Raw genomic sequence first — 26,024 nt, forward strand, 5'->3', positions numbered from 1 at the left:
GCAGGGAGAGTGGGGGGAGGAGGCGGGGGTAGCTGTGGGGCAGGGAGAGTTGGGGGGAGCAGCATGGGGGTAGTTGTGGGGCAGGGAGAGTGGAGGGAGGAGGCGGGGTAGCTGTGGGGCAGGGAGAGTGGGGGGGAGCAGGATGGGGGTAGTTGTGGGGCAGGGAGAGTGGGGGGAGGAGGCGGGGTAGCTGTGGGGCAGGGAGAGTTGGGGGGAGCAGCATGGGGGTAGTTGTGGGGCAGGGAGAGTGGGGGGAGGAGGCGGGGTAGCTGTGGGGCAGTGAGAGTTGGGGGGAGCAGCATGGGGGTAGTTGTGGGGCAGGGAGAGTGGAGGGAGGAGGCGGGGTAGCTGTGGGGCAGGGAGAGTGGGGGGGAGCAGCATGGGGGGTAGTTGTGGGGCAGGGAGAGTGGGGGGAGGAGGCGGGGTAGTTGTGGGGCAGGGAGAGTGGAGGGAGGAGGCGGGGTAGTTGTGGGGCAGGGAGAGTTGGGGGGAGCAGCATGGGGGTAGTTGTGGGGCAGGGAGAGTTGGGGGGAGCAGCATGGGGGGTAGCTGTGGGGCAGGGAGAGTGGGGGGGAGCAGCATGGGGGGTAGTTGTGGGGCAGGGAGAGTTGTGGGGAGGAGGCGGGGTAGCTGTGGGGCAGGGAGAGTTGGGGGGAGCAGCATGGGGGGTAGTTGTGGGGCAGGGAGAGTTGGGGGGAGCAGCATGGGGGGTAGTTGTGGGGCAGGGAGAGTTGGGGGGAGCAGCATGGGGGTAGTTGTGGGGCAGGGAGAGTGGGGGGAGGAGGCGGGGTAGCTGTGGGGCAGGGAGAGTTGGGGGGAGCAGCATGGGGGTAGTTGTGGGGCAGGGAGAGTGGGGGGAGGAGGCGGGGTAGCTGTGGGGCAGGGAGAGTTGGGGGGAGCAGCATGGGGGGGTAGTTGTGGGGCAGGGAGAGTTGGGGGGAGCAGCATGGGGGTAGTTGTGGGGCAGGGAGAGTGGGGGGGAGGAGCATGGGGGTGGTTGTGGGGCAGGATATGGGGCAGGTCTCAGGGCGCGGAGGGGCTGGGAAGGGGGAACCCCCCGGCTCGGACGCTAGAGCATCACCAGCGCCCCCTGTCTGACGGCTCTGAAATTCCTTCTCCTCCCAGATGGCCCTGATCTTCCTCTTCAGCTGCTGCTTCTTCCCCCTCCTCTTCCTCGCCCTGCGCTGGGCGCTGCGCCGCCCCCGGGGCCTGGGCACGGACCAGCTGCCAGCCACCTACGTCGCTGCCAAGTACGGGCTGCTGGGCTCTCCGCGCTGGGAGGAGAGGGGGGCTGGGAGCCAGGACTCCTGGGTTCTCTCCCCGGCTCTGGGAGGGGAGGGGGGGCTGGGAGCCAGGACTCCTGAGTTCTCTCCCCGGCTCGTGCTGGAGAGGGGGCTCTCCCTCAGCCACAAGATGGCGCTGCTGGCTCAGAAGTCTCCCCTATACCCCAGAGGTGACTCCAGGGTCACTGGCTCAGCCGGCTTAGCGCACGGGGGGAGGGGGGACACTCTGCCATCTGGGGGGGATTAGCCCTGAGCTGATTGCCCCAGGGAGAGGAAGGGGTTTAAATACTCACCCCTTCAAGCTGGGCCTTGACCTTGATCCCCACCTGCCTGTGCCTGTGCCAGCGGGATTAGACCAAAGTGGGGTGTGTGTGTGTGTGTGTGTGTGTGTGTGTTCATTCCCCTTCTCTGGCCCCCGACACCCCTGCCCCAGCCTGGCCACGACCGGGGGCCTGATCCCCCCAACACCCCCTTTTAAATCCTGGTTTCTGTTCAGTCCAGAGCAAGGCACTTGAAACCAGTCTGGGCACAGCTGGACCAAGCTGATGCAGGATATTAATTAGGGAAAGGACCAGTTCCCTAGCTGATGTAAATTAGTGTCACTCCAGGGGCATTTACACCAGGATTCTGGAAAATTTAGAATGTGAGCCCCTGCTATCCCTGCCCTGGGCTCCCCTACCCCACATCTCAGCCAGTGCCCCCCAGTCCCGACCCACAGCCCCCTGCTGTCCAAGCCCTGGACTCCCTCACCCACAGCTCTGCTGATGCCCCTCACATCCGCCCCCTGCTGGCTGCACTCCCACTCCCTTTCCAGTCTCTCATTTTCCATTGGCATCCATCCTTTGCACCCCCTTTCCCATTCCCAATGCCCCTCTGATGGATCGCTGTGACCCCCCTTCCTGCCGCCCTCCATCCCACCTCCGGCACAGGACACTCCGCTGCTGTCCCTTTAAGTCCCTCCACCCAGCGCCTGACAGCTGCTCCCCCCTCTCCTCCCATCCCCTCCTCTCCCTCCCCTCTCCCACCCTTTCTCTCTGTCACAGCCGGCCTCAGAGCTGCTGCCTGGATCCAAGCAGCCGCTGCCTGCCCCCCATCACCCCCACTACCATGTGCAGCCCCCAGGCCTGTCCCCCATCCAGCTACAGCAAGGTCAGATCTCAGCCCCACTGATTCCCCCCCAATCCCCCACCCCGGTCTGTGCGAGTCCTTCCCTTCCGCACCACACCAGAGATGTTTCACGCCTTGGTGGCTGGGGGCATCGTCTTCCCAGGGCTCTTCCTGCTGGCCAAGAACAGCCTCAAGCGGCTGCCCTGGCTGCAATGGGATGAGGCCGACGCTGTCATCATCTCAGCCAGGTACCCCAGGACGCAGTGAAGGAGTCAGGGACCAGGGGAGGGATACAGGATGGAGGGAAGCAGTCAGGGACCGGAGGAGGGATACAGGATGGAGGGAAGCAGTCAGGGACCGGGGGAGGGATGCAGGATGGAGGGAAGCAGTCAGGGACCGGGGGAGGGGGATACAGGATGGAGGGAAGCAGTCAGGGACCGGGGGAGGGGATGCAGGAACGGAGGGAAGCAGTCAGGGACCGGGGGAGGGGGATACAGGATGGAGGGAAGCAGTCAGGGACCGGGGGAGGGATGCAGGATGGAGGGAAGCAGTCAGGGACCGGAGGAGGGATGCAGGATGGAGGGAAGCAGTCAGGGACCGGAGGAGGGAAGCAGTCAGGGACCGGGGGAGGGGGATACATGATGGAGGGAAGCAGTCAGGGACCGGGGGAGGGATGCAGGATGGAGGGAAGCAGTCAGGGACCGGGGGAGGGGGATACAGGATGGAGGGAAGCAGTCAGGGACCGGGGGGAGGGATACAGGATGGAGGGAAGCAGTCAGGGACCGGGGGAGGTGATTGCAGGATGGAGGGAAGGCAGTCAGGGACCGGAGGAGGGATGCAGGATTGGAGGGAAGCAGTCAGGGACCGGAGGAGGGATGCAGGATGGAGGGAAGCAGTCAGGGACCGGGGGAGGGGGATACAGGATGGAGGGAAGCAGTCAGGGACCGGGGGAGGGATGCAGGATGGAGGGAAGCAGTCAGGGACCGGAGGAGGGATGCAGGATGGAGGGAAGCAGTCAGGGACCGGGGGAGGGATGCAGGATGGAGGGAAGCAGTCAGGGACCGGGGGAGGGGGATACAGGATGGAGGGAAGCAGTCAGGGACCGGAGGAGGGATGCAGGATGGAGGGAAGCAGTCAGGGACCGGGGGAGGGGATACAGGATGGAGGGAAGCAGTCAGGGACCGGGGGGAGGGATACAGGATGGAGGGAAGCAGTCAGGGACCGGGGGAGGGATGCAGGATGGAGGGAAGCAGTCAGGGACCGGAGGAGGGATACAGGATGGAGGGAAGCAGTCAGGGACCGGGGGAGGGATGCAGGATGGAGGGAAGCAGTCAGGGACCGGGGGGCGGATACAGGATGGAGGGAAGCAGTCAGGGACCGGGGGAGGGATACAGGATGGAGGGAGCGGTCAGGACCAGGGGAGGGATACAGGATGAGGAGGAATGCAGTCAGTGACCGGGGGAGGGATGCAGGATGGAGGGAAGCAGTCAGGGACCGGGGGGCGGATACAGGATGGAGGGAAGGCAAGTCAGGGGACTGGGGGACGGATACAGGATGGAGGGAAGCAGTCAGAAGACTCGGAGGAGGGATGCAGTGATGGAGGGAAGCAGTCAGGGACCTGGGGGAGGGCATGCAGGGATGCAGTGAATGGGAGCTCCAGAGGACCAGGGGGAGGGATGCAGGTATGTGAGGTGAAGGAGTCAGGGGACCAGGGGAGGGAGGCAGGATGGAGGGAAGCCAGTCAGGGATCCAGGCAGGAGGCGATGCAGGATGGAGGGAAGCAGTCAGGGACCGGAGGGAGGGATTGCAGGATGGAGGGAAGCAGTCAGAGACCGGGGGAGGGGATACAGGATGGAGGTGAAGCAGTCTCAGGCCGGGGTGAGGGATGCAGGATGGAGGGGAATGCAGTCAGGGTCACCGGAGGGAGGGATGCAGGATGGAGGGAAGCAGTCAGGGACCGGGGGAGGGCATGCAGGATGGATGGGAAAGCAGTCAGGGACCGGGGCAGGGAATGCAGGATGGAGGGATAGCAGTCAGGGACCGGAGGAGGGATGCAGGATGGAGGGAAGCAGTCAGGGACCGGGGGGAGGGATGCAGGGATGGAGGGAAGGAGTCAGGGACCGGGGGGAGGGATACAGGATGGAGGGAAGCAGTCAGGACGGGGGAGGGATACATGGATGGAGGGAAGCAGTCAGGAGACCGGAGGAGGGATGCAGGATGGAGGGACAGCAGTCAGGGACCGGGGGAGGGATGCAGGATGGAGGGAAGCAGTCAGGGACCGGGGGAGGGATGCAGGATGGAGGGAAGCAGTCAGGGGACCGGGGAGGGATGCAGGATGGAGGGAAGCAGTCAGGGACCGGGGGAGGGATGCAGGATGGAGGGAAGCAGTCAGGGACCGGGGGAGGGATGCAGGATGGAGGGAAGCAGTCAGGGACCGGGGGAGGGATACAGGATGGAGGGAAGCAGTCAGGGACCGGGGGAGGGATACAGGATGGAGGGAAGCAGTCAGGGACCGGGGGAGAGATGCAGGATGGAGGGAAGCAGTCAGGGACCAGAGGAGGGATACAGGATGGAGGGAAGCAGTCAGGGACCGGGGGGGGGGATACAGGATGGAGGGAAGCAGTCAGGGACCAGAGGAGGGATACAGGATGGAGGGAAGCAGTCAGGGACCGGGGGGGCGGATACAGGATGGAGGGAAGCAGTCAGGGACCGGAGGAGGGATACAGGATGGAGGGAAGCAGTCAGGGACCGGGGGGGGATACAGGATGGAGGGAAGCAGTCAGGGACCGGGGGGGGATACAGGATGGAGGGAAGCAGTCAGGGACCGGAGGAGGGATGCAGGATGGAGGGAAGCAGTCAGGGACCGGGGGGGGGATGCAGGATGGAGGGAAGCAGTCAGGGACCGGGGGAGGGATACAGGATGGAGGGAAGCAGTCAGAGACCGGAGGAGGGATGCAGGATGGAGGGAAGCAGTCAGGGACCGGGGGAGGGATGCAGGATGGAGGGAAGCAGTCAGGGACCGGGGGAGGGATGCAGGATGCAGTGAAGGAGTCAGGGACCAGGGGAGGGATGCAGGATGGAGGGAAGCAGTCAGGGACCGGAGGAGGGATGCAGGATGGAGGGAAGCAGTCAGGGACCGGAGGAGGGATGCAGGATGGAGGGAAGCAGTCAGGGACCGGGGGAGGGATACAGGATGGAGGGAAGCAGTCAGGGACCGGGGGAGGGATGCAGGATGGAGGGAAGCAGTCAGGACCGGGGGAGGGATGCAGGATGGAGGGAAGCAGTCAGGGATCCGGGGGAGGGATGCAGGATGGAGGGAAGTAGTCAGGGACCGGGGAGGGATGCAGGATGGAGGGAAGCAGTCAGGGACCCGGAGGAGGGATGCAGGATGGAGGGAAGCAGTCAGGGACCGGGGGGAGGGATACAGGATGGAGGGAAGCAGTCAGGGACCGGGGGAGGGATGCAGGATGGAGGGAAGCAGTCAGGGACCGGGGGGAGGGATGCAGGATGGAGGGAAGCAGTCAGGGACCGGGGGAGGGATGCAGGATGGAGGGAAGCAGTCAGGGACCGGAGGAGGGGATGCAGGATGGAGGGAAGCAGTCAGGGACCGGGGGGAGGGATGTCAGGATGGAGGGAAGCAGTCAGGGACGGGGGGAGGGATGCAGGATGGAGGGAAGCAGTCAGGGACCGGGGGGGAGGGATGCAGGATGGAGGGAAGCAGTCAGGGACCGGGGGAGGGATGCAGGATGGAGGGAAGCAGTCAGGGACCGGGGGAGGGATGCAGGATGGAGGAAAGCAGTCAGGGATCCGGAGGGGGGATGCAGGATGGAGGGAAGCAGTCAGGGACCGGGGGGGAGGGATACAGGATGGAGGGAAGCAGTCAGGGACCGGAGGAGGGAATCAGGATGGAGGGAAGCAGTCAGGGACCCGGGGGGGGGGATACAGGATGGAGGGAAGCAGTCAGGGACCGGGGGGGGGGGATACAGGATGGAGGGAAGCAGTCAGGGACCGGAGTAGGGATGCAGGATGGAGGGAAGCGGTCAGGGACCAGGGGAGGGATACAGGATGGAGGGAAGCAGTCAGGGACCGGAGGAGGGATGCAGGATGGGAGGGAAGCGAGTCAGGGACCAGGGGGAGGGATGCAGGAATGGAGGGAAGCAGTCAGGGACCGGGGGAGGGATGCAGGATGGAGGGAAGCAGTCAGGGACCGGGGGAGGGGATGCAGGATGGAGGGAAGCAGTCAGGGACCGGGGGAGGGATGCAGGATGGAGGGAAGCAGTCAGGGACCGGGGGGAGGGATGCAGGATGGAGGGAAGCAGTCAGGGACCAGGGGACGGGATACAGGATGGAGGGAAGCAGTCAGGGACCGGGGGAGGGATACAGGATGGAGGGAAGCAGTCAGGGACCGGGGGAGGGATACAGGATGGAGGGAAGCAGTCAGGGACCAGGGGGGGGATACAGGATGGAGGGAAGCAGTCAGGGACCGGGGGAGGGATACAGGATGGAGGGAAGCAGTCAGGGACCAGAGGGAGGGATGGCAGGATGGAGGGAAGCAGTCAGGGACCGGGGGGGCGGATACAGGATGGAGGGAAGCAGTCAGGGACCGGAGGAGGGATACAGGATGGAGGGAAGCAGTCAGGGACCGGGGGGGGATACAGGATGGAGGGAAGCAGTCAGGGACCGGGGGGGGATACAGGATGGAGGGAAGCAGTCAGGGACCGGAGGAGGGATGCAGGATGGAGGGAAGCAGTCAGGGACCGGGGGGGGATGCAGGATGGAGGGAAGCAGTCAGGGACCGGGGGAGGGATACAGGATGGAGGGAAGCAGTCAGAGACCGGAGGAGGGATGCAGGATGGAGGGAAGCAGTCAGGGACCGGGGGAGGGATGCAGGATGGAGGGAAGCAGTCAGGGACCGGGGGAGGGATGCAGGATGCAGTGAAGGAGTCAGGGACCAGGGGAGGGATGCAGGATGGAGGGAAGCAGTCAGGGACCGGAGGAGGGATGCAGGATGGAGGGAAGCAGTCAGGGACCGGAGGAGGGATGCAGGATGGAGGGAAGCAGTCAGGGACCGGGGGAGGGGATACAGGATGGAGGGAAGCAGTCAGGGACCGGGGGAGGGATGCAGGATGGAGGGAAGCAGTCAGGGACCGGGGGAGGGATGCAGGATGGAGGGAAGCAGTCAGGGACCGGGGGAGGGATGCAGGATGGAGGGAAGTAGTCAGGGACCGGGGGAGGGATGCAGGATGGAGGGAAGCAGTCAGGGACCGGAGGAGGGATGCAGGATGGAGGGAAGCAGTCAGGGACCGGGGGGAGGGATACAGGATGGAGGGAAGCAGTCAGGGACCGGGGGAGGGATGCAGGATGGAGGGAAGCAGTCAGGGACCGGGGGAGGGATGCAGGATGGAGGGAAGCAGTCAGGGACCGGGGGAGGGATGCAGGATGGAGGGAAGCAGTCAGGGACCGGAGGAGGGATGCAGGATGGAGGGAAGCAGTCAGGGACCGGGGGAGGGATGCAGGATGGAGGGAAGCAGTCAGGGACCGGGGGAGGGATGCAGGATGGAGGGAAGCAGTCAGGGACCGGGGGAGGGATGCAGGATGGAGGGAAGCAGTCAGGGACCGGGGGAGGGATGCAGGATGGAGGGAAGCAGTCAGGGACCGGGGGAGGGATGCAGGATGGAGGGAAGCAGTCAGGGACCGGAGGAGGGATGCAGGATGGAGGGAAGCAGTCAGGGACCGGGGGGAGGGATACAGGATGGAGGGAAGCAGTCAGGGACCGGAGGAGGGATACAGGATGGAGGGAAGCAGTCAGGGACCGGGGGAGGGGATACAGGATGGAGGGAAGCAGTCAGGGACCGGGGGGGGGGGGATACAGGATGGAGGGAAGCAGTCAGGGACCGGAGTAGGGATGCAGGATGGAGGGAAGCGGTCAGGGACCAGGGGAGGGATACAGGATGGAGGGAAGCAGTCAGGGACCGTGAGGGAGGGGATGCAGGATGGAGGGAAGCAGTCAGGGACCGAGGGGAGGGATGCAGGATGGAGGGAAGCAGTCGAGGGACCGGGGGAGGGATGCAGGATGGAGGGAAGCAGTCAGGGACCGGGGGAGGGATGCAGGATGGAGGGAAGCAGTCAGGGACCGGGGGAGGGATGCAGGATGGAGGGAAGCAGTCAGGGACCGGAGTAGGGATGCAGGATGGAGGGAAGCGGTCAGGGACCAGGGGAGGGATACAGGATGGAGGGAAGCGGTCAGGGACCGGGGGAGGGGATACAGGATGGAGGGAAGCAGTCAGGGACCGGGGGGGGGATACAGGATGGAGGGAAGCAGTCAGGGACCCGGGGGGGGGGATACAGGATGGAGGGAAGCAGTCAGGGACCGGGGGAGGGATACAGGATGGAGGGAAGCAGTCAGGGACCGGGGGAGGGATGCAGGATGGAGGGAAGCAGTCAGGGACCGGGGGGCGGATACAGGATGGAGGGAAGCAGTCAGGGACCAGAGGAGGGATACAGGATGGAGGGAAGCAGTCAGGGACCGGGGGGGGATACAGGATGGAGGGAAGCAGTCAGGGACCGGGGGGGGGATACAGGATGGAGGGAAGCAGTCAGGGACCGGAGGAGGGATGCAGGATGGAGGGAAGCAGTCAGGGACCGGGGGGGGGATACAGGATGGAGGGAAGCAGTCAGGGACCGGGGGAGGGATACAGGATGGAGGGAAGCAGTCAGAGACCGGAGGAGGGATGCAGGATGGAGGGAAGCAGTCAGGGACCGGGGGAGGGATGCAGGATGGAGGGAAGCAGTCAGGGACCGGGGGAGGGATGCAGGATGCAGTGAAGGAGTCAGGGACCAGGGGAGGGATGCAGGATGGAGGGAAGCAGTCAGGGACCAGGGGAGGGATGCAGGATGGAGGGAAGCAGTCAGGGACCGGAGGAGGGATGCAGGATGGAGGGAAGCAGTCAGGGACCGGGGGAGGGATGCAGGATGGAGGGAAGCAGTCAGGACCGGGGAGGGATGCAGGATGGAGGGAAGCAGTCAGGGACCGGAGGAGGGATGCAGGATGGAGGGAAGCAGTCAGGGACCGGGGGGAGGGATACAGGATGGAGGGAAGCAGTCAGGGACCGGGGGAGGGATGCAGGATGGAGGGAAGCAGTCAGGGACCGGGGGAGGGATGCAGGATGGAGGGAAGCAGTCAGGGACCGGGGGAGGGATGCAGGATGGAGGGAAGCAGTCAGGGACCCGGAGGAGGGATGCAGGATGGAGGGAAGCAGTCAGGGACCGGGGGAGGGATGCAGGATGGAGGGAAGCAGTCAGGGACCGGGGGAGGGATGCAGGATGGAGGGAAGCAGTCAGGGACCGGGGGAGGGATGCAGGATGGAGGGAAGCAGTCAGGGACCGGGGGAGGGATGCAGGATGGAGGGAAGCAGTCAGGGACCGGGGGAGGGATGCAGGATGGAGGGAAGCAGTCAGGGACCGGGGGGAGGGATACAGGATGGAGGGAAGCAGTCAGGGACCGGGGGGGGCGGATACAGGATGGAGGGAAGCAGTCAGGGACCGGGGGGGGGGATACAGGATGGAGGGAAGCAGTCAGGGACCAGAGGAGGGATACAGGATGGAGGGAAGCAGTCAGGGACCGGGGGGGCGGATACAGGATGGAGGGAAGCAGTCAGGGACCGGAGGAGGGATACAGGATGGAGGGAAGCAGTCAGGGACCGGGGGGGGGATACAGGATGGAGGGAAGCAGTCAGGGACCGGGGGGGGGGGGGATACAGGATGGAGGGAAGCAGTCAGGGACCGGGGGAGGGATGCAGGATGGAGGGAAGCGTTCAGGGACCAGGGGAGGGATACAGGATGGAGGGAAGCAGTCAGGGACCGGGGGAGGGGATACAGGATGGAGGGAAGCGGTCAGGGACCAGGGGAGGGATGCAGGATGGAGGGAAGCAGTCAGGGACCGGGGGGGGGGATACAGGATGGAGGGAAGCAGTCAGGGACCAGAGGAGGGATACAGGATGGAGGGAAGCAGTCAGGGACCGGGGGGGCGGATACAGGATGGAGGGAAGCAGTCAGGGACCGGAGGAGGGATACAGGATGGAGGGAAGCAGTCAGGGACCCGGGGGGGGGGATACAGGATGGAGGGAAGCAGTCAGGGACCGGGGGGGGGGGATACAGGATGGAGGGAAGCAGTCAGGGACCGGGGGAGGGATGCAGGATGGAGGGAAGCGTTCAGGGACCAGGGGAGGGATACAGGATGGAGGGAAGCAGTCAGGGACCGGGGGAGGGGATACAGGATGGAGGGAAGCGGTCAGGGACCAGGAGAGGGATACAGGATGGAGGGAAGCGGTCAGGGACCGGGGGGGGGATACAGGATGGAGGGAAGCAGTCAGGGACCGGGGGAGGGATACAGGATGGAGGGAAGCAGTCAGGGACCAGGGGAGGGATGCAGGATGGAGGGAAGCAGTCAGGGACCGGGGGAGGGATGCAGGATGGAGGGAAGCAGTCAGGGACCGGGGGAGGGATGCAGGATGGAGGGAAGCAGTCAGGGACCGGGGGAGGGATGCAGGATGGAGGGAAGCAGTCAGGGACCGGAGTAGGGATGCAGGATGGAGGGAAGCGGTCAGGGACCAGGGGAGGGATACAGGATGGAGGGAAGCGGTCAGGGACCGGGGGAGGGGATACAGGATGGAGGGAAGCAGTGAGGGACCGGGGGGGGGGGATACAGGATGGAGGGAAGCAGTCAGGGACCGGGGGGGGGGGGATACAGGATGGAGGGAAGCAGTCAGGGACCGGGGGGGGATACAGGATGGAGGGAAGCAGTCAGGGACTGGGGGAGGGATACAGGATGGAGGGAAGCAGTCAGGGACCGGGGGAGGGGATACAGGATGGAGGGAAGCAGTCAGGGACCGGGGGAGGGGATACAGGATGGAGGGAAGCAGTCAGGGACCAGGGGGAGGGATACAGGATGGAGGGAAGCAGTCAGGGACCGGGGGAGGGGGATACAGGATGGAGGGAAGCAGTCAGGGACCCGGGGGGGGGATACAGGATGGAAGGAAGCGGTCAGGGACCAGGGGAGGGATACAGGATGGAGGGAAGCAGTCAGGGACCGGGGGAGGGGGATACAGGATGGAGGGAAGCAGTTAGGGACCTGGAGAGGGGGATACAGGATGGAGGGAAGCAGTCAGGGATCGGGGGAGGGATGCAGGGAAGGAGTCAGGTATGGAGGAAGGAGATAGGGATAGAAGAGTGATAAAGGGAAAGAGGCACTGGCATGGGAGGGATGAGTGAAAGGCAGCAGAGAGATGGAGGGAAGGAGGCAGTGGCAGTGGAGGGATGGAAGCAGTGGAGTGATGGAGGGAAGGAAGCAGCAGAGGGATAGAAGGAAGGAGGCAGCGGCAGCGGAGGGATGGAGGGAGGGAGGCAGCGGAGGGATGGAGGGAAGCAGGCAGTGGCAGCGGAGGGATGGAGGGATGGAAAGAACGGAGGGATGGATTGAAGGAGGCAGTGGCAGCGGAGGGATGGAGGGATGGAAGCGGCGGAGCGATGGAGGGAAGGAGGCAGTGGCAGCGGAGGGATGGAGGGAAGGAGGCAGTGGAGGGATGGAGGGAGGGAGGCACTGGCAGCGGAGGGACGGAGGGAAGGAAGCAGAGGAGGGATGGAGGGAAGGAGGCAGAGGAGGGATGGAGGGAAGGAGGCAGTGGCAGCGGAGGGATGGAGGGAAGGAGGCAATGGAGGGAGGGAGGCAGTGGCAGCGGAGGGATGGAGGCAGAGGAGGGATGGAGGGAAGGAGGCAGTGGCAGCGGAGGGATGGAGGGATGGAGGGAAGGAGGCAGTGTCAGTGGAGGGAAGGAGGCAGTGGCAGCAGAGGGATGGAGGGATGGAGGCAGAGGAGGGATGGAGGGAAGGAGGCAGTGGCAGCAGAGGGATGGAGGGATGGAGGCAGAGGAGGGATGGAGGGAAGGAGGCAGTGGCAGCGGAGGGATGGAGGGAAGGAGGCAGTGGCAGCGGAGGGATGGAGGGAAGGAGGCAGTGTCAGTGGAGGGAAGGAGGCAGTGGCAGCAGAGGGATGGAGGGATGGAGGCAGAGGAGGGATGGAGGGAAGGAGGCAGTGGCAGCAGAGGGATGGAGGCAGCGGACGGATGGAGGGAAGGAGGCAGTGGCAGCGGAGGGATGGAGGGAAGGAGGCAGTGGCAGCGGAGTGATGGAGGGATGGAGGGAAGGAGGCAGTGTCAGTGGAGGGAAGGAGACAGTGGCAGCAGAGGGATGGAGGGATGGAGGCAGAGGAGGGATGGAGGGAAGGAGGCAGTGGCAGCAGAGGGATGGAGGGATGGAGGCAGAGGAGGGATGGAGGGAAGGAGGCAGTGGCAGCGGAGGGAGGCAGGCAGGCACTGGCTCGCGAGGCAGAGGCTGACGGGGCCCGTTTGCCAGGCCCAGGCAGGGGGCGGGGGACAGTGGGGTGTCCGTGCTGGCTGCTGAGCCAGGGAGGGGGGTGGGACCGGCGAGGCTGGGGTGCAGCCTGCCCTGGGGGGGCCCTGCACATCCCAGTGGGGGAGGGGCGTGCCGGAGAAGGGCAGCGGGCAGCTAGTGGAGGGGTTGGGGGGCGGGTGCTGGGGAGTTGGCTGCTGAGTACAAGGGGGGCTACAGGCCGCAGAGGGGTGACCAGCGATGCCTTGGGCCTGGAGCCCTGTGTGGGGAGGGGCCCCCAGGGACTGGGATCCCCCTGAGGGAGGGGCCCCCGGAAGCTGGGATTCCCGTGGGTAAGAGGGCCCCCTGGAGGCTGGGATCCCCCCGTCTCTTCTCCCAGCAGCACACCAGAGGGGATTTCAGTGTAGTGACTTGGGACACCAGCTGGGCCACGTGCTCACGCTCGGCCCCTCTGCGCCCCACACATTCCGGAGCAGCCCGGCGCCTCGGCCCCTCTGCGCCCCACACATTCCGGAGCAGCCCGGCGCCTTGGCCCCTCTGCCCCGCCACACATTCCGGAGCAGCCCGGCACCTCGGCCCTTCTGCGCCCCACACATTCCGGAGCAGCCCGGCCCCTTAGCTCCTCTGCGCCCCACACATTCCGGAGCAGCCCGGCGCCTCGGCCCCTCTGCCCCCCACACATTCCGGAGCAGCCCGGCGCCTCGGCCCCTCTGCCCCCCACACATTCCGGAGCAGCCCGGCGCCTCGGCCCTTCTGCGCCCCACACATTCCGGAGCAGCCCGGCACCTCGGCCCCTCTGCGCCCCACACGTTCCTGCCAGCCCGGCGCCTCGGCCCTTCTGCACCCCACACATTCCGGCCAGCCCGGCGCCTCGGCCCCTCTGCGCCCCACACATTCCAGAGCAGCCCGGCGCCTCAGCCCCTCTGCGCCCCACACATTCCGGAGCAGCCCGGCGCCTCGGCCCCTCTGCGCCCCACACATTCCGGAGCAGCCCGGCACCTCGGCCCCTCTGCGCCCCACACATTCCGGAGCAGCCCGGCACCTCGGCCCTTCTGCGCCCCACACATTCCGGAGCAGCCCAGTGCCTCGGCCCCTCTGCGCCCCACACATTCCGGAGCAGCCCAGCGCCTCGGCCCCTCTGCGCCCCACACATTCCGGCCAGCCCAGCGCCTCGGCCCCTCTGCGCCCCACACATTCCGGCCAGCCCGGCGCCTCGGCCCCTCTGCGCCCCACACGTTCCTGCCAGCCCGGCGCCTTGGCCCTTCTGCACCCCACACATTCCAGAGCAGCCCGGCCACTCCCTTTAACCTGCGTCCCTCCCCTGCAGGCTGGTCTCCTCTGTCCAGGCCGTCATGGCCTCCACCGCCGGATACATCGTGTTCAGCTCCTGCCAGCACGTTCTCGACGACCAGTGAGTGTGGCCCCCAGCCGGGCCCCTGTTCCCCCTCCCCCGGCCGGGCCCCTGTTCCCCCTCCCCCGGCCGGGCCCCTGTTCCCCCTCCCCCGGCCGGGCCCCTCTTCTCCCTCCCCCGGCCGGGCCCCTGTTCCCCCTCCCCCGGCCGGGCCCCTGTTCCCCTCCCCCGGCCCGGGCCCCTGTCTCCCTTCCCCGGCCGGGCCCCTGTCTCCCTTCCCCGGCCGGGCCCCTGTTCCCCCTCCCCTGGCCGGGCCACGTTCCCCCTCCCCTGGCCGGGGCCCGTTCCCCTCCCCGGCCGGGCCCCTGTTCCCCCTCCCCCGGCCGGGCCCCTGTTCCCCCTTCCCCCCGGCCGGGCCCCTGTTCCCCCTCCCCGGCCGCGGCCCCTGTTCTCCCTTCCCCGGCCGGGCCCCTGTTCTCCCTTCCCCGGCCGGGCCCCTGTTCCCCCTCCCCTGGCCGGGCCCGTTCCCCCTCCCCCGGCCGGGCCCCTGTTCTCCCTTCCCCGGCCGGGCCCCTGTCCCCCTCCCCGGCGGGCCCCCTGTTCCCCCTCCCCCGGCCGGCCCCCTGTTCCCCCTCCCCCGGCCGGGCCCCTGTTCTCCCTTCCCCGGCCGGGCCCCTGTTCCCCCTCCCCCGGCCGGGCCCCTGTTCCCCCTCCCCCGGCGGGCCCCTGTTCCCCCTCCCCCGGCCGGGCCCCTGTTCCCCCTCCCCCGGCGGGCCCCTGTTCCCCCTCCCCCGGCCGGGCCCCTCTTCTCCCTCCCCCGGCCGGGCCCCTGTTCCCCCTCCCCCGGCCGGGCCCCTGCTTTCTGCCCCCAAGCCAGGCCCCTGTTCCCCCTCCCCCGGCCGGGCCCCTGTTCCCCCTCCCCCGGCCTGGACCACTCCCCGCCCAGCCAGGCCCCTGCCACCCCCCAGCCTGGCCCAGTCTTCCCATCCTCCCCCAAGCCTGAACCACGCCTTCCCCCAGATCCGGCCCGCTCTCCCCCCGGCCTAGCCTACTCCCCCCATTGGACTGGCTCACTCCCCGCCCCGCCCCGGCCTGCTTCCCCTGGGCAGCCTGGCAGCAGGGCAGAGCGCGGGCACTGCCCTTCCCAGGCCAGGTCCTGCCCCCTCCAATGCCGCCCCCCTGCCCGCAGAGGGCTGAGGAGATGGGCTGGGAGTGACAGGGCCATGCTTGAACCTGGGACGGCTGGGGAGGGACCTGCTGCAGCCTTGACCTCCAGCCACCAGGGGTGCTGTGGGGAGGGGTTGGGGCACTGGTTGTGGGGGGAGCTCCTGGCTGCTCCAGCCCAGCCTTGCCAGGCCGGGGGGCGCTGTGGGGAGCCAGGCCGTGAGGGGAGGGGGAGCCAGGCTGTGGGGAGAGGTCTCCCGGCCTCGCCCGGCCGGGGGGTGCTGTGGGGAGCCAGGCCGTGGGGTGAGGGGAAGCCAGGCCTTGGGGGGAGGTATCCCAGCCTCGCCCGGGGGGGGCGCTGTGGGGAGCCAGGCCGTGAGGGGAGGGGGAGCCAGGCTGTGGGGGGCGGCGCTGTGGGGAGCCAGGCCGTGGGGGGAGGGGAAGCCAGGCCTTGGGGGGAGGTATCCCGGCCTCGCCCCGGGGGGTCGCTGTGAGGAGCCAGGCCTTGGGGAGAGGTCTCCTGGCCTCGCCCGGAGGGGGCTCTGTGGGGAGCCAGGCCGTGGGGGGAGTGGGAGCCAGGCCCTGAAGGGGAGGTCTCCCGGGCTCGCCCGGGGCGGCGCTGTGGGGAGGCAGGCTGTGTGGGGAGGTCTCCCGGCCTCGCCCAGGGGGGGCACTGTGGGGAGCTAGGCTGGGGTCTCCCCTGTCTCTGGTGCTGAAGGGCCGGTGGCTGGTTTGGGCAGGACAGTGGACAGGGCCCTTTCTACGGGCTCCAGCCAGGCGGGGGAGGGCTGGAGCCAGGACTCCTGGGTTCTGTTCCCAACTCCTCTCTGGGGAGCAGAGCGGGCAGGCCGGGCACCGCCCCCTCCTGGCGCTGGGCAGCAGAATGCACAGGAGGCTCCAGCCCACTGCCACCTGCGCCATCCCCCCCACCGCTGAGCCGGAATTAGCCCCAGCCGCTCCTGGCAGCACAGATGGGGCCAGCGAGCTAATCCCCTTGGCCTGACCTGGCAGCTGGGACAGCTGGGGAGGGGCCGGGGGCTGGGAGCGAGGACTCCTGGGTTCTCCTGGCCCGGGGAGGGGATGGGGGCTGGGAGCCAGGACTCCTGGGTTCTCCTGGCCTGAGGAGGGGATGGGGGCTGGGAGCCAGGACTCCTGGGTTCTCCTGGCCTGGGGAGGGGATGGGGGCTGGGAGCCAGGACTCCTGGGTTCTCCTGGCCTGGGGAGGGGGCAGGGGCTGGGAGCCAGGACTCCTGGGTTCTCCTGGCCCGGGGAGGGCATGGGGGCTGGGAGCCAGGACTCCTGGGTTCTCCTGGCCTGAGGAGGGGATGGGGGCTGGGAGCCAGGACTCCTGGGTTCTCCTGGCCTGGGGAGGGCGCAGGGGCTGGGAGCCAGGACTCCTGGGTTCTCCTGGCCCGGGGAGGGGATGGGGGCTGGGAGCCAGGACTCCAGGGTTCTTCTTCGAGTGATTGCTCATATCCATTCCAGTTAGGTGTGCGCGCCGCACGTGCACGTTCGTCAGAAGATTTTTACCCTAGCAACTCCGGTGGGTCGGCAGGTTGCCCCCTGGAGTGGCGCCGCTATAGCGCCTGATATATACCCCTGCCTGCCCATCCGCTCCTCAGTTCCTTCTTACCGCCGTGTCGGTCGTTGGAACTGTGGAGCATGGCATAGCTGTCCTCCACGTACCTAGCTTCTCCTCGTTCATTTGTTGTATGTAGTTATTGTTAGTGTATAGAGTACTTAGTTCTTAGTTGTCAATTAGTTTTTGTATATATAGTTTAGCGGGTTCGGGCTCTAGCCCTGTCATAAACAGATAGCTAAGGGTTAATGTCTCTTTCACCTGAAGCACCTGACCAGAGGACCAATCAGGAAACTGGATTTTTTTTTTTTTCTTAATTCTCTTTTTGTTGTTTTTCCATTTCTTTTTGGTGTTTTTCCATTTCTTTTTGGTGTTTTTCCATTTCTCGGTGGTGGGCCAACTCTTCTTCTGCTTGTTTCCTTCGGTAGGCTATCTCTTTTTCTTCTAGTTTTCTTTTGTGTGCTGCCTCTTGGGCTGCCTGTTCTCTTTGGAAGGCTGCCAGTTTCATGCTTTCTTCCTTTTCTTTCATCTCCATCTGTCGCCTGTGTTCAGCTTCTTTGATTTGTTCTTCGGCGTCAATTTTTGCCTTAGAAGTCATGGTTCCTGTTTTCTTGTGTTGGGGTGCCCTCCGGTGTTTATCTTCTGAACTGCAGGTTCTCTGTTGCCTCCTGAAGTCTGCCTAGCAACAGTGCCTTTAGCTAATTTTCCTTTTCTCTCTCTAGCTAATGTTCAATGAAGGGAAACCAGAAAAACCACTTTATTTGCATGCCTATAAGTGCTGGTACGACTCTCAATGGGAGTGCTATTGTGTGACAAAAGACTGTTAATAGTCCTTAACGACTTCTGCTTAACATGCAAGCCACAAACTGCCAGAGAGAGCAGAAAAAAAAATTTCTCTCTGGTTCCCTTTTAAAACCAAACTGTTTCTCTCTGCTAAAAAGCCCTTAGCAGAGAAAAGAAAAATATAATATTCCTACTGGCTTCTGGATTCTAGTCCCACCAGCTGCACACCATGTAATAACCTTAGTCCCAGATTTGGACCTTAGCGTCCAAAATATGGGGGTTAGCATGAAAACCTCCAAGCTTAGTTACCAGCTTGGACCTGGTACCTGCTGCCACCACCCAAAAAATTAGAGTGTTTTGGGGCACTCTGGTCCCTCTGAAAAACCTTCCCTGGGGACCCCAAGACCCAAGTCCCTTGAGTCTCACAACAAAGGGAAATAATCCTTTTTCCCTTCCCCCCTCCAGATGCTCCTGGAGAGATACACAGACACAAGCTCTGTGAAACTACACAGAGTGACTCCCCCTCTCTGCTTCCAGTCCTGGAAACAAAAAGTACTTTCCTATTCCCCCAGAGGGAATGCAAAGTCAGGCTAGCAATCCAACACACAAATCTCCCCTTGATTTCTTCCTCCCACCAATTCCCTGGTGAGTACAGACTCAATTTCCCTGAAGTAAAGAAAAACTCCAACAGGTCTTAAAAGAAAGCTTTATATAAAAAGAAAGAAAAATAAGTACAAATGTTCTCTCTGTATTAGATGATACAACACAGGGTCAATTGCTTAAAAGAATATTGAATAAACAGCCTTATTCAAAAAGAATACAAATCAAAGCACTCCAGCACTTATATTCATGCAAATACCAAAGAAAAGAAACCATATAACTTACTATCTGATCTCTTTGTCCTTACACTTGGAAACAGAAGACTAGAAAATAGAACTACTTCTCCAAAGCTCAGAGAAAGCAGGCAGGCAGACAAAAGAAAAAAGACAAAGACACAGACACTCAATTCCCTCCACCCAAAGTTGAAAAAATCCAGTTTCCTGATTGGTCCTCTGGTCAGGTGCTTCAGGTGAAAGAGACATTAACCCTTAGCTATCTGTTTATGACAAGCCCTTCCCCGCACCCGGTGCCCGGGCTCATGCCCGGGTCGCCGGGATTCAAGCCGTGCTCGGCCTGCAAAAAGCCGGTGCCCATGAGCGATCCCCACAACGCCTGCCTAAAGTGCCTTGGGGAATCGCACATATCCGAGAAGTGCCGCATTTGTAAGGCTTTCAAGCCGCGGACCAAGAAGGAGAGAGACCATCGGTTGAAGACTCTCCTCATGGAGGCAGCTCTCAACCTTCCTTCTTCAGCACCGAGTGCCGACACCGCGCCTGCACTGGACCGCGCTGGCACCGCGAAGACGCCTCGGCACCGGCCTTCCCCGGCACCGGGTCCCGACAGAAGAACATCAGTGGCTTCCACTCCTGCGACGCAGACTCGTGCAGACCGCCCAGCACCGACTCCTGCTGCGGCCCCGATGCCAGTAATATCGTCGACTCCGGGCCCGAGAGGTCCGTCAAGTCCGGTCTTGGTGAGCTCCCCGGTGAGACCGGTGATAGAGCTGACGGTCCCATCTACACCAGAGACATTCTCATCGGCCAGGGACCTGATCGCGATGACCGAGTCTGCTCTGCCTCAACCCCCGGCACCGCCGGTGCGAGTTCTTCAATCTAGAGGCAAACCGGCAGCCATGAGACCTCCATCCCGGGAGTCGACGAGCCGGCACCGATCTCCATCTAGATCCCGGCACCACTCCAGGTCCCATGGAAGATCTCAGTCGAGGCGCCGCTCGCAGTCCCGGCACCGCTCACCACGGCGGTACCGGTCGTACTCGCGGCGCAGATCCACCTCCCGGTACTCTCGGCACCGTTCCGGTTCTAGTCACCACTACCGGCACCGAGACTCCCGCAGCCGCTCGTGCCGTCGGCGTTCCTGATCGACCTCCCGGCACCGAGCTGGTGGCAGGTCCCGATCGCGGTCTCGGCACTGTTATGACTCCCGGTACCGGTCTCCGGCACCGAGAAGGTCTCCACCAACGGGGGCAAGGGGCCCGTACCAACCTCGATCGGCCCCCCCCGGCTGTCTCGCCAGCCGTCTGTGTCCTCCCAGGCGGATAGCCTATATGCACCGGACACGGATGTTCCGGCCACGTTGTTCCACGAACCCCAACCCCAAGAGCATAGACCGCAGCAGTGGGGGGTTCTGGACACCTTGGGCGTACCATCAAGCCCAAGGCCTTCAGCCGGGTCCCCCGCGCTCCAATGTCTCGGAGCACAGGGTCCCTGAGGCCACGATTTCCCGTCCTCCTCCTTCTACCGCGGAGGAAAGCTTGTCCCAGCCTCAAGACCCTGAACCCCCTGCGGAGTTGGATGCAGTCCTTCAGGCAGAACCCTCCGCAGACCCACTCCTCCCGGGTCTCTCCTCGTCATTGTCTCCGGACGAGGCTGTGGCTGGGACATCATCTACCAGCCTGCCTCCACTTGACCTTAGGGCGCACCAGGACCTCCTCAGGCGTGTTGCACAGAACATGAACCTGCAGGCCGAGAAGGTCTCGGAGATACAAGATCCAGTGGTGGACATATTGTCAGCGGATGCCCCCACTCGGGTGGCCCTTCCGTTTATTAAAACCATCCAAGCCAACGCCACTACCATCTGGCAGTCTCCGGCTTCTGTTCCCCCCGCTGCGCGAGGGGTGGAACGTAAATATATGGTCCCCTCAAAGGGGTTTGAATACCTGTATGTCCACCCTTCCCCTTGTTCCCTCGTCGTCCAGTCTGTGAACGAGAGGGAGTGACATGGTCAGCAGGCCCCAGCCCCAAAGTCCAAGGAGGCGAGACGCATGGACTTACTCGGCCGCAAGGTCTGCTCTGCGGGGGCCCTCCAGCTCCGCGTCTCTAATCAGCAGGCCCTCCTTAGCCGCTACAATTATAACACCTGGGCCGCAGCGGACAAATTTAAAGAGCTGCTCCCTCAGGACGCACGTCAGGAGTTCTCGGCGATCCTGGATGAGGGCAAGAAGGTCGCGAGAACTTTCCTGCAGGCTGCCCTAGATGCTGCGGACTCAGCCGCGCGTACTCTGGCATCTGGCGTTTCTATGCGCCGTATCTCCTGGTTGCAGGTCTCCGGCCTTCCCCCGGAACTCCAATATACCATCCAAGACCTCCCATTCGAGGGCTAAGGCCTGTTCTCTGACAAGACTGACCCTAGGCTACAACGCCTAAAAGACAATAGGGTCATTATGCGGTCCTTGGGGATGCATACACCCGTAACCCAGCGCAGACCCTTCCAGCCACAGCAGCAACGCCGGCCCTTCCCCCAACCCCGGCAGAGGCAGGACTTCGCCAGGTGGCGAGGCAGGAATGGTCGCTGCAGACAATCCGGCAACCAAGGGGGCCAGAACCAGAACCCCTCCAAGCCTTCTTCCAGGCCCAAACCTTCCTTTTGAAGGTGCGCCCGAGGGTGTTGTACCAGTTTCGTTAATGGATCCATCCCCTCCTTTTTCCAACCGTCTTTCTCTTTTCCTCCCTGCGTGGTCCCAGCTAACATCGGACCGCTGGGTCTTACGCATGGTGGAATCTGGATACCGCCTGCAATTTGCTTTAACTCCTCCCTCCCACCCCCCTCCCTTGTCCCTCTTCAGGGACCCCTCTCATGAGCAACTCCTTCTACAGGAGGTACGAGCGCTCCTCGCAAAGGAGCCATAGAGGAGGTTCCCGAGTTCGAGCGAGGCAAGGGGTTTTATTCCCGATACTTTCTCTAATCTCCAAGGCCAAGGGAGGTCTCAGACCTATTCTCGATCTGAGGGAACTCAACAGATACCTACTAAAGTTGAAGTTCCGTATGTTATCCCTGGGGACCATTATCCCATCCCTGGATCCTGGAGACTGGTACGCCGCCCTCGACATGCAAGATGCCTACTTCCATATAGCCATCTTCCCACCCCACAGGAGGTTCCTCCGGTTTGTGGTCAACCGGCAACATTTCCAATTCGCGGTCCTCCCGTTCGGCCTATCTACAGCCCCAAGAGTGTTCACCAAGTGCATGGCTGTAGTCGTCGCCCACCTTCACGGCAGTCGTATTCACGTATTCCCCTACTGGAGGACTGGCTTATCCGGGGGACTTCCGAGGCGCAAGTCCTCAGGCACATCTGCATGGTCACGAACCTGTTCGTAAGCCTAGACCTACTGATCAATGTGGAGAAATCAACGCTAATCCCCACACAGCGGATAGAGTTTATCGGCGCCACCCTGGACTCCACCCTTGCCACAGCCTCTCTGCCTCCCTCGCGGTTCCAAACTTTGGCAGCCATGATAAGGAGACTGCAAGCAGCGCCCCTAACCTTGGAGCGCACCTGCCTTACCCTCCTGGGCCACATGGCGGCCTGCACGTTCGTAACGAACTATGCAAGGCTCCGCCTAAGACCCCTCCAGTCCTGGCTCAACGCCCAATACCGTCTGGCCAGAGATCCAATTGACATGATTGTCACAATTCCACGAGGCGTCTTGGACTCCCTTCAGTGGTGGCTGGACCCTGCCGTGGTGTGTGCAAGGCTCCCGTTCCATCCACCCCAACCCTCAGTGTCCCTGACAGCAGACGCCTCCTCCCTGGGTTGGGGGGCTCACCTCGGGCTCCTGCAAACACAAGGCCTGTGGTCACCTCGCAAACTAGCCCTCCACATCAATGTCCGGGAGTTGAGAGCGGTCCGCCTTGCTTGTCAAGCGTTCCGTCACCATCTGCAGGGCCGTTGTGTCTCCGTGCTCACCGACAACACGACGACCATGTATTATATAAACAAGCAGGGCGGCACGAGATCCTCCCCCATGTGTCAAGAGACCTTACGACTTTGGGACTTCTGTATAGCCCATTCCATTCACCTCATCGCGTCCTTTCTCCCGGGGGTGCGGAACACGCTGGTGGATCGTCTCAGCAGGTCCTTCCTGTCCCACGAATGGTCCCTTCGCCCGGATGTTGCTCTTTCGCTCTTCCGGAGGTGGGGGTTTCCCCAAATGGACCTCTTCGCATCCCGCGAGAACAGGAAATGCCAGATGTTCTGCTCCTTCCAAGGCCTCTCACCGGGTTTGGTGGCGGACGCCTTCCTTGTTCCGTGGACGATGCACCTGCTATATGCCTTTCCACCGTTTCCGCTCATCCACAAGGTCCTATTGAAGGTGCGCAGGGACAGGGCCCGCTTGATCATGATAGCTCCAGCATGGCCTTGGCAGCACTGGTACTCCATGCTGCTGGACCTTTCCATAGCCGACCCTGTCCCGCTGCCCCTTCATGTGGACCTGATCACTCAGAACCACGGCAAGCTCCGTCACCCGGACCTTCAATCGCTCCACCTCACAGCGTGGCTCCTGAGTGGCTGACCCGGTCTGAGCTCCGTTGCTCTACCCCAGTGCGGCAGGTGCTCCTGGGCAGCAGGAAGCCTTCCACCAGAGTGACGTATTCGGCCAAATGGAAACGCTTCACCTGCTGGTGTGCGGAGCGGAGTTTCGTTCCCACCGAGGTCGCCATTGCTCAGATCTTGGACTACATCTGGTCCCTCAAGCAACAGGGCCTGGCGATTTCATCTCTCCGGGTTCCCCTGGCAGCCATCTCCACCTTTCACCCAGGGGGGGATGGCCGCTCGATGTTCTCTCACCCTATGGTGACTAGATTCCTTAAGGGCTTGGAGCGTCTCTACCCCCAGGTTCGCCACCCTGCCCCTACCTGGGACCTTAACCTGGTTCTGACCCGGCTCATGTCCCCTCCATTTGAACCATTAGCGACTTGCTCCCTTCTCTACCTCTCATGGAAAACTGCTTTCCTGGTGGTCATCACGTCAGCGAGAAGGGTCTCGGAGCTTCGAGCCCTCACGGCAGATCCCCCGTATACCGTGTTCCATAGAGACAAGGTGCAGCTGAGACCACACCCAGCCTTCCTCCCCAAGATGGTATCGGGTTTCCATGTTAACCAGGAGAACTTCCTACCTGTCTTCTTCCCAAAACCCCATTCGTCTCGCAGGGAGCAGCAGCTACACTCGCTGGACGTCCGTAGAGCGCTCGCCTTTTACACAGAGCGAACTAAGCCATTCCGCAAAACCCCCCAACACTTTGTTGCGGTGGCGGAACGTGTCAAAGGGTTACCCGTCTCCTCCCAGAGGATTTCCTCATGGGTAACGTCCTGCATCCGCGCCTGTTATGAATTGGCGCACGCCCCCCCAGGCCACGTGACTGCGCACTCCACCAGGGCTCAAGCCTCATCGGCTGCTTTTCTGGCTCACATGCCCGTTCAGGAAATATGCCGGGCAGCAACCTGGTCTTCTGTCAACACCTTCGCTTCCCATTATGCCCTGGTCCAGCAATCTAGGGATGACGCAGCCTTCGGCTCCACCGTGTTGCACTCTGCGACATCTCTCTCCGACCCCACCGCCTAGGTAAGGCTTGGGAATCACCTAACTGGAATGGATATGAGCAAGCACTCGAAGAAGAAAAGATGGTTACTCACCTTTGTAACTCTTGTTCTTCGAGATGTGTTGCTCATATCCATTCCACACCCGCCCTCCTTCCCCACTGTCGGAGTAGCCGGCAAGAAGGAACTGAGGAGCGGATGGGCCGGCAGGGGTATATATCAGGCGCCATAGTGGCACCACCCCAGGGGGCGACCTGCTGACCCACCGGAGTTGCTAGGGTAAAAATCTTCCGACGAACGTGCACGCGCAGCGCGCACACCTAACTGGAATGGATATGAGCAACACATCTCGAAGAACAACAGTTACAAAGGTGAGTAACCGTCTTTTCTCCTGGCCCGGGGAGGGGGCAGGGGCTGGGAGCCAGGACTCCTGGGTTCTCCTGGCCCGGGGAGGGGATGGGGGCTGGGAGCCAGGACTCCTGGGTTCTCCTGGCCCGGGGAGGGGATGGGGGCTGGGAGCCAGGACTCCTGGGTTCTCCTGGCCCAGGGAGGGGAAGAGGTGAGAAGAAAGAATCATGGGAAATCTTACCCACACCCTTCCCCCTCTGCCCCATTGGGCCGGGGACTAGATGGGTCCCTGTTGGTCCAGCCCTGGGCCACTGCCCCCGGCTCTGCCAGTGCCCCTCACTCCCGACCCGCAGCCCCTGCTAGCCCAGCCCTGCCTCCCACAGCTCTGCCGGTGCCCCTCACTCCTGACCCGCAGCCCCTGCCAGCCCAGCCCTGGCCCCCTCCCCCAGCTCTGCCGGTGCCCCTCACTCCCGACCCGCAGCCCCTGCTAGCCCAGCCCTGCCTCCCACAGCTCTGCCGGTGCCCCTCACTCCTGACCCGCAGCCCCTGCCAGCCCAGCCCTGCCTCACCCGCCTCCCAGCTCTGCCGGTGCCCCTCACTCCCAACCCGCAGCCCCTCTAGCCAAGCCCTGCCCCCCCCAGCCCTGCCAGTGCCCCTCACTCCCAACCCGCAGCCCCTCTAGCCCAGCCCTGCCCCCCCCAGCTCTGCCGGTGCCCCTCACTCCCGACCCGCAGCCCCTGCCCACCCAGCCCTGGGCCCCCCAGCCCTGCTGGTGCCCTTCACTCCGGACCCGCAGCCCCTGCCCCCCCAGCCCTGGGCTTTGTCCGTCCTTGCACACCCGGCCCCTCCACCTGCCCCCCTCCCCCCCCCGCAGTCCTGCTGCCAAATTGTGCTGAGAGAGGAGAGGCCTCTGCCCAGTGGGAGCTGATTAGGCCCCGTGCCAGAGCTGCAGCCCAGGATGCGGCCGTGGGACAAAGGGTTCAGGGGCTGCGGGTCGGGAATGAGGGGCACCGGCAGAGCTGGGGGGTGTCCTCACTGTGGGTCATGGTTGTGGGGGGAGGCGCCAGGCTCGCGCTCCAGGGGGAGAGGCACCGGGCTCGGGGTCCAGGGGAGGAGGTGCCGGGCTCAAGGGGGAGAGGCACTGGGCTCGGGGTCCGGGGGGGGAGGTGCTGGGCTCCAGGGGGAGAGACACTGGGCTCGGGGTCCGGGGGGGAGGCGCTGGGCTCCAGGGGGAGAGGCACCGGGCTCGGGGTCCTGGGGGGGAGGCGCCGGGCTCCAGGGGGAGAGGCACTGGGCTCGGGGTCCAGGGGAGGAGGTGCCGGGCTCCAGGGGGAGAGGCACCGGGCTCGGGGTCCGGGGGCGGCGCCAGGCTCCAGGGGGAGAGGCACCGGGCTTGGGGTCCGGGGGGGGAGGTGCTGGGCTCCAAGGGGAGAGGCACCGGGCTCGGGGTCCGGGGGGGGGGGCGCCAGGCTCCAGGGGGAGAGGCATCGGGGTCCGGGGGGGGCGCCGGGCTCCAGGGGGAGAGGCACCGGGCTCGGGGTCCGGGGGGGAGGCGCCGGGGGGGAGG

At 64.1% G+C, this 26,024-nt stretch overlaps 1 protein-coding gene across 3 annotated transcripts in view; it reads left to right on the forward strand.

Annotated features, from left to right (window-relative positions):
- The window catches only part of TLCD3B (TLC domain containing 3B), a 41,121-nt gene that overhangs the window by 12,150 nt on the left and 2,947 nt on the right, over positions 1–26,024 (forward strand). For 2 of the 3 annotated variants that reach the window (XM_050952403.1, XM_050952404.1), the window contains exons 2-3: positions 1,126–1,250; positions 14,125–14,208. In XM_050952403.1, coding sequence (XP_050808360.1) covers positions 1,126–1,250; positions 14,125–14,208 — 209 coding nt within the window. Of the gene's footprint in view, positions 1–1,125; positions 1,251–2,443; positions 2,639–14,124; positions 14,209–26,024 lie in introns of those variants that run through there. The other variant, XM_050952402.1, reaches the window with a different exon arrangement.

Source organism: Gopherus flavomarginatus, chromosome 5 (assembly GCF_025201925.1).
Source record: "Gopherus flavomarginatus isolate rGopFla2 chromosome 5, rGopFla2.mat.asm, whole genome shotgun sequence".
NCBI classification, from domain to species: Eukaryota; Metazoa; Chordata; order Testudines; family Testudinidae; genus Gopherus; species Gopherus flavomarginatus.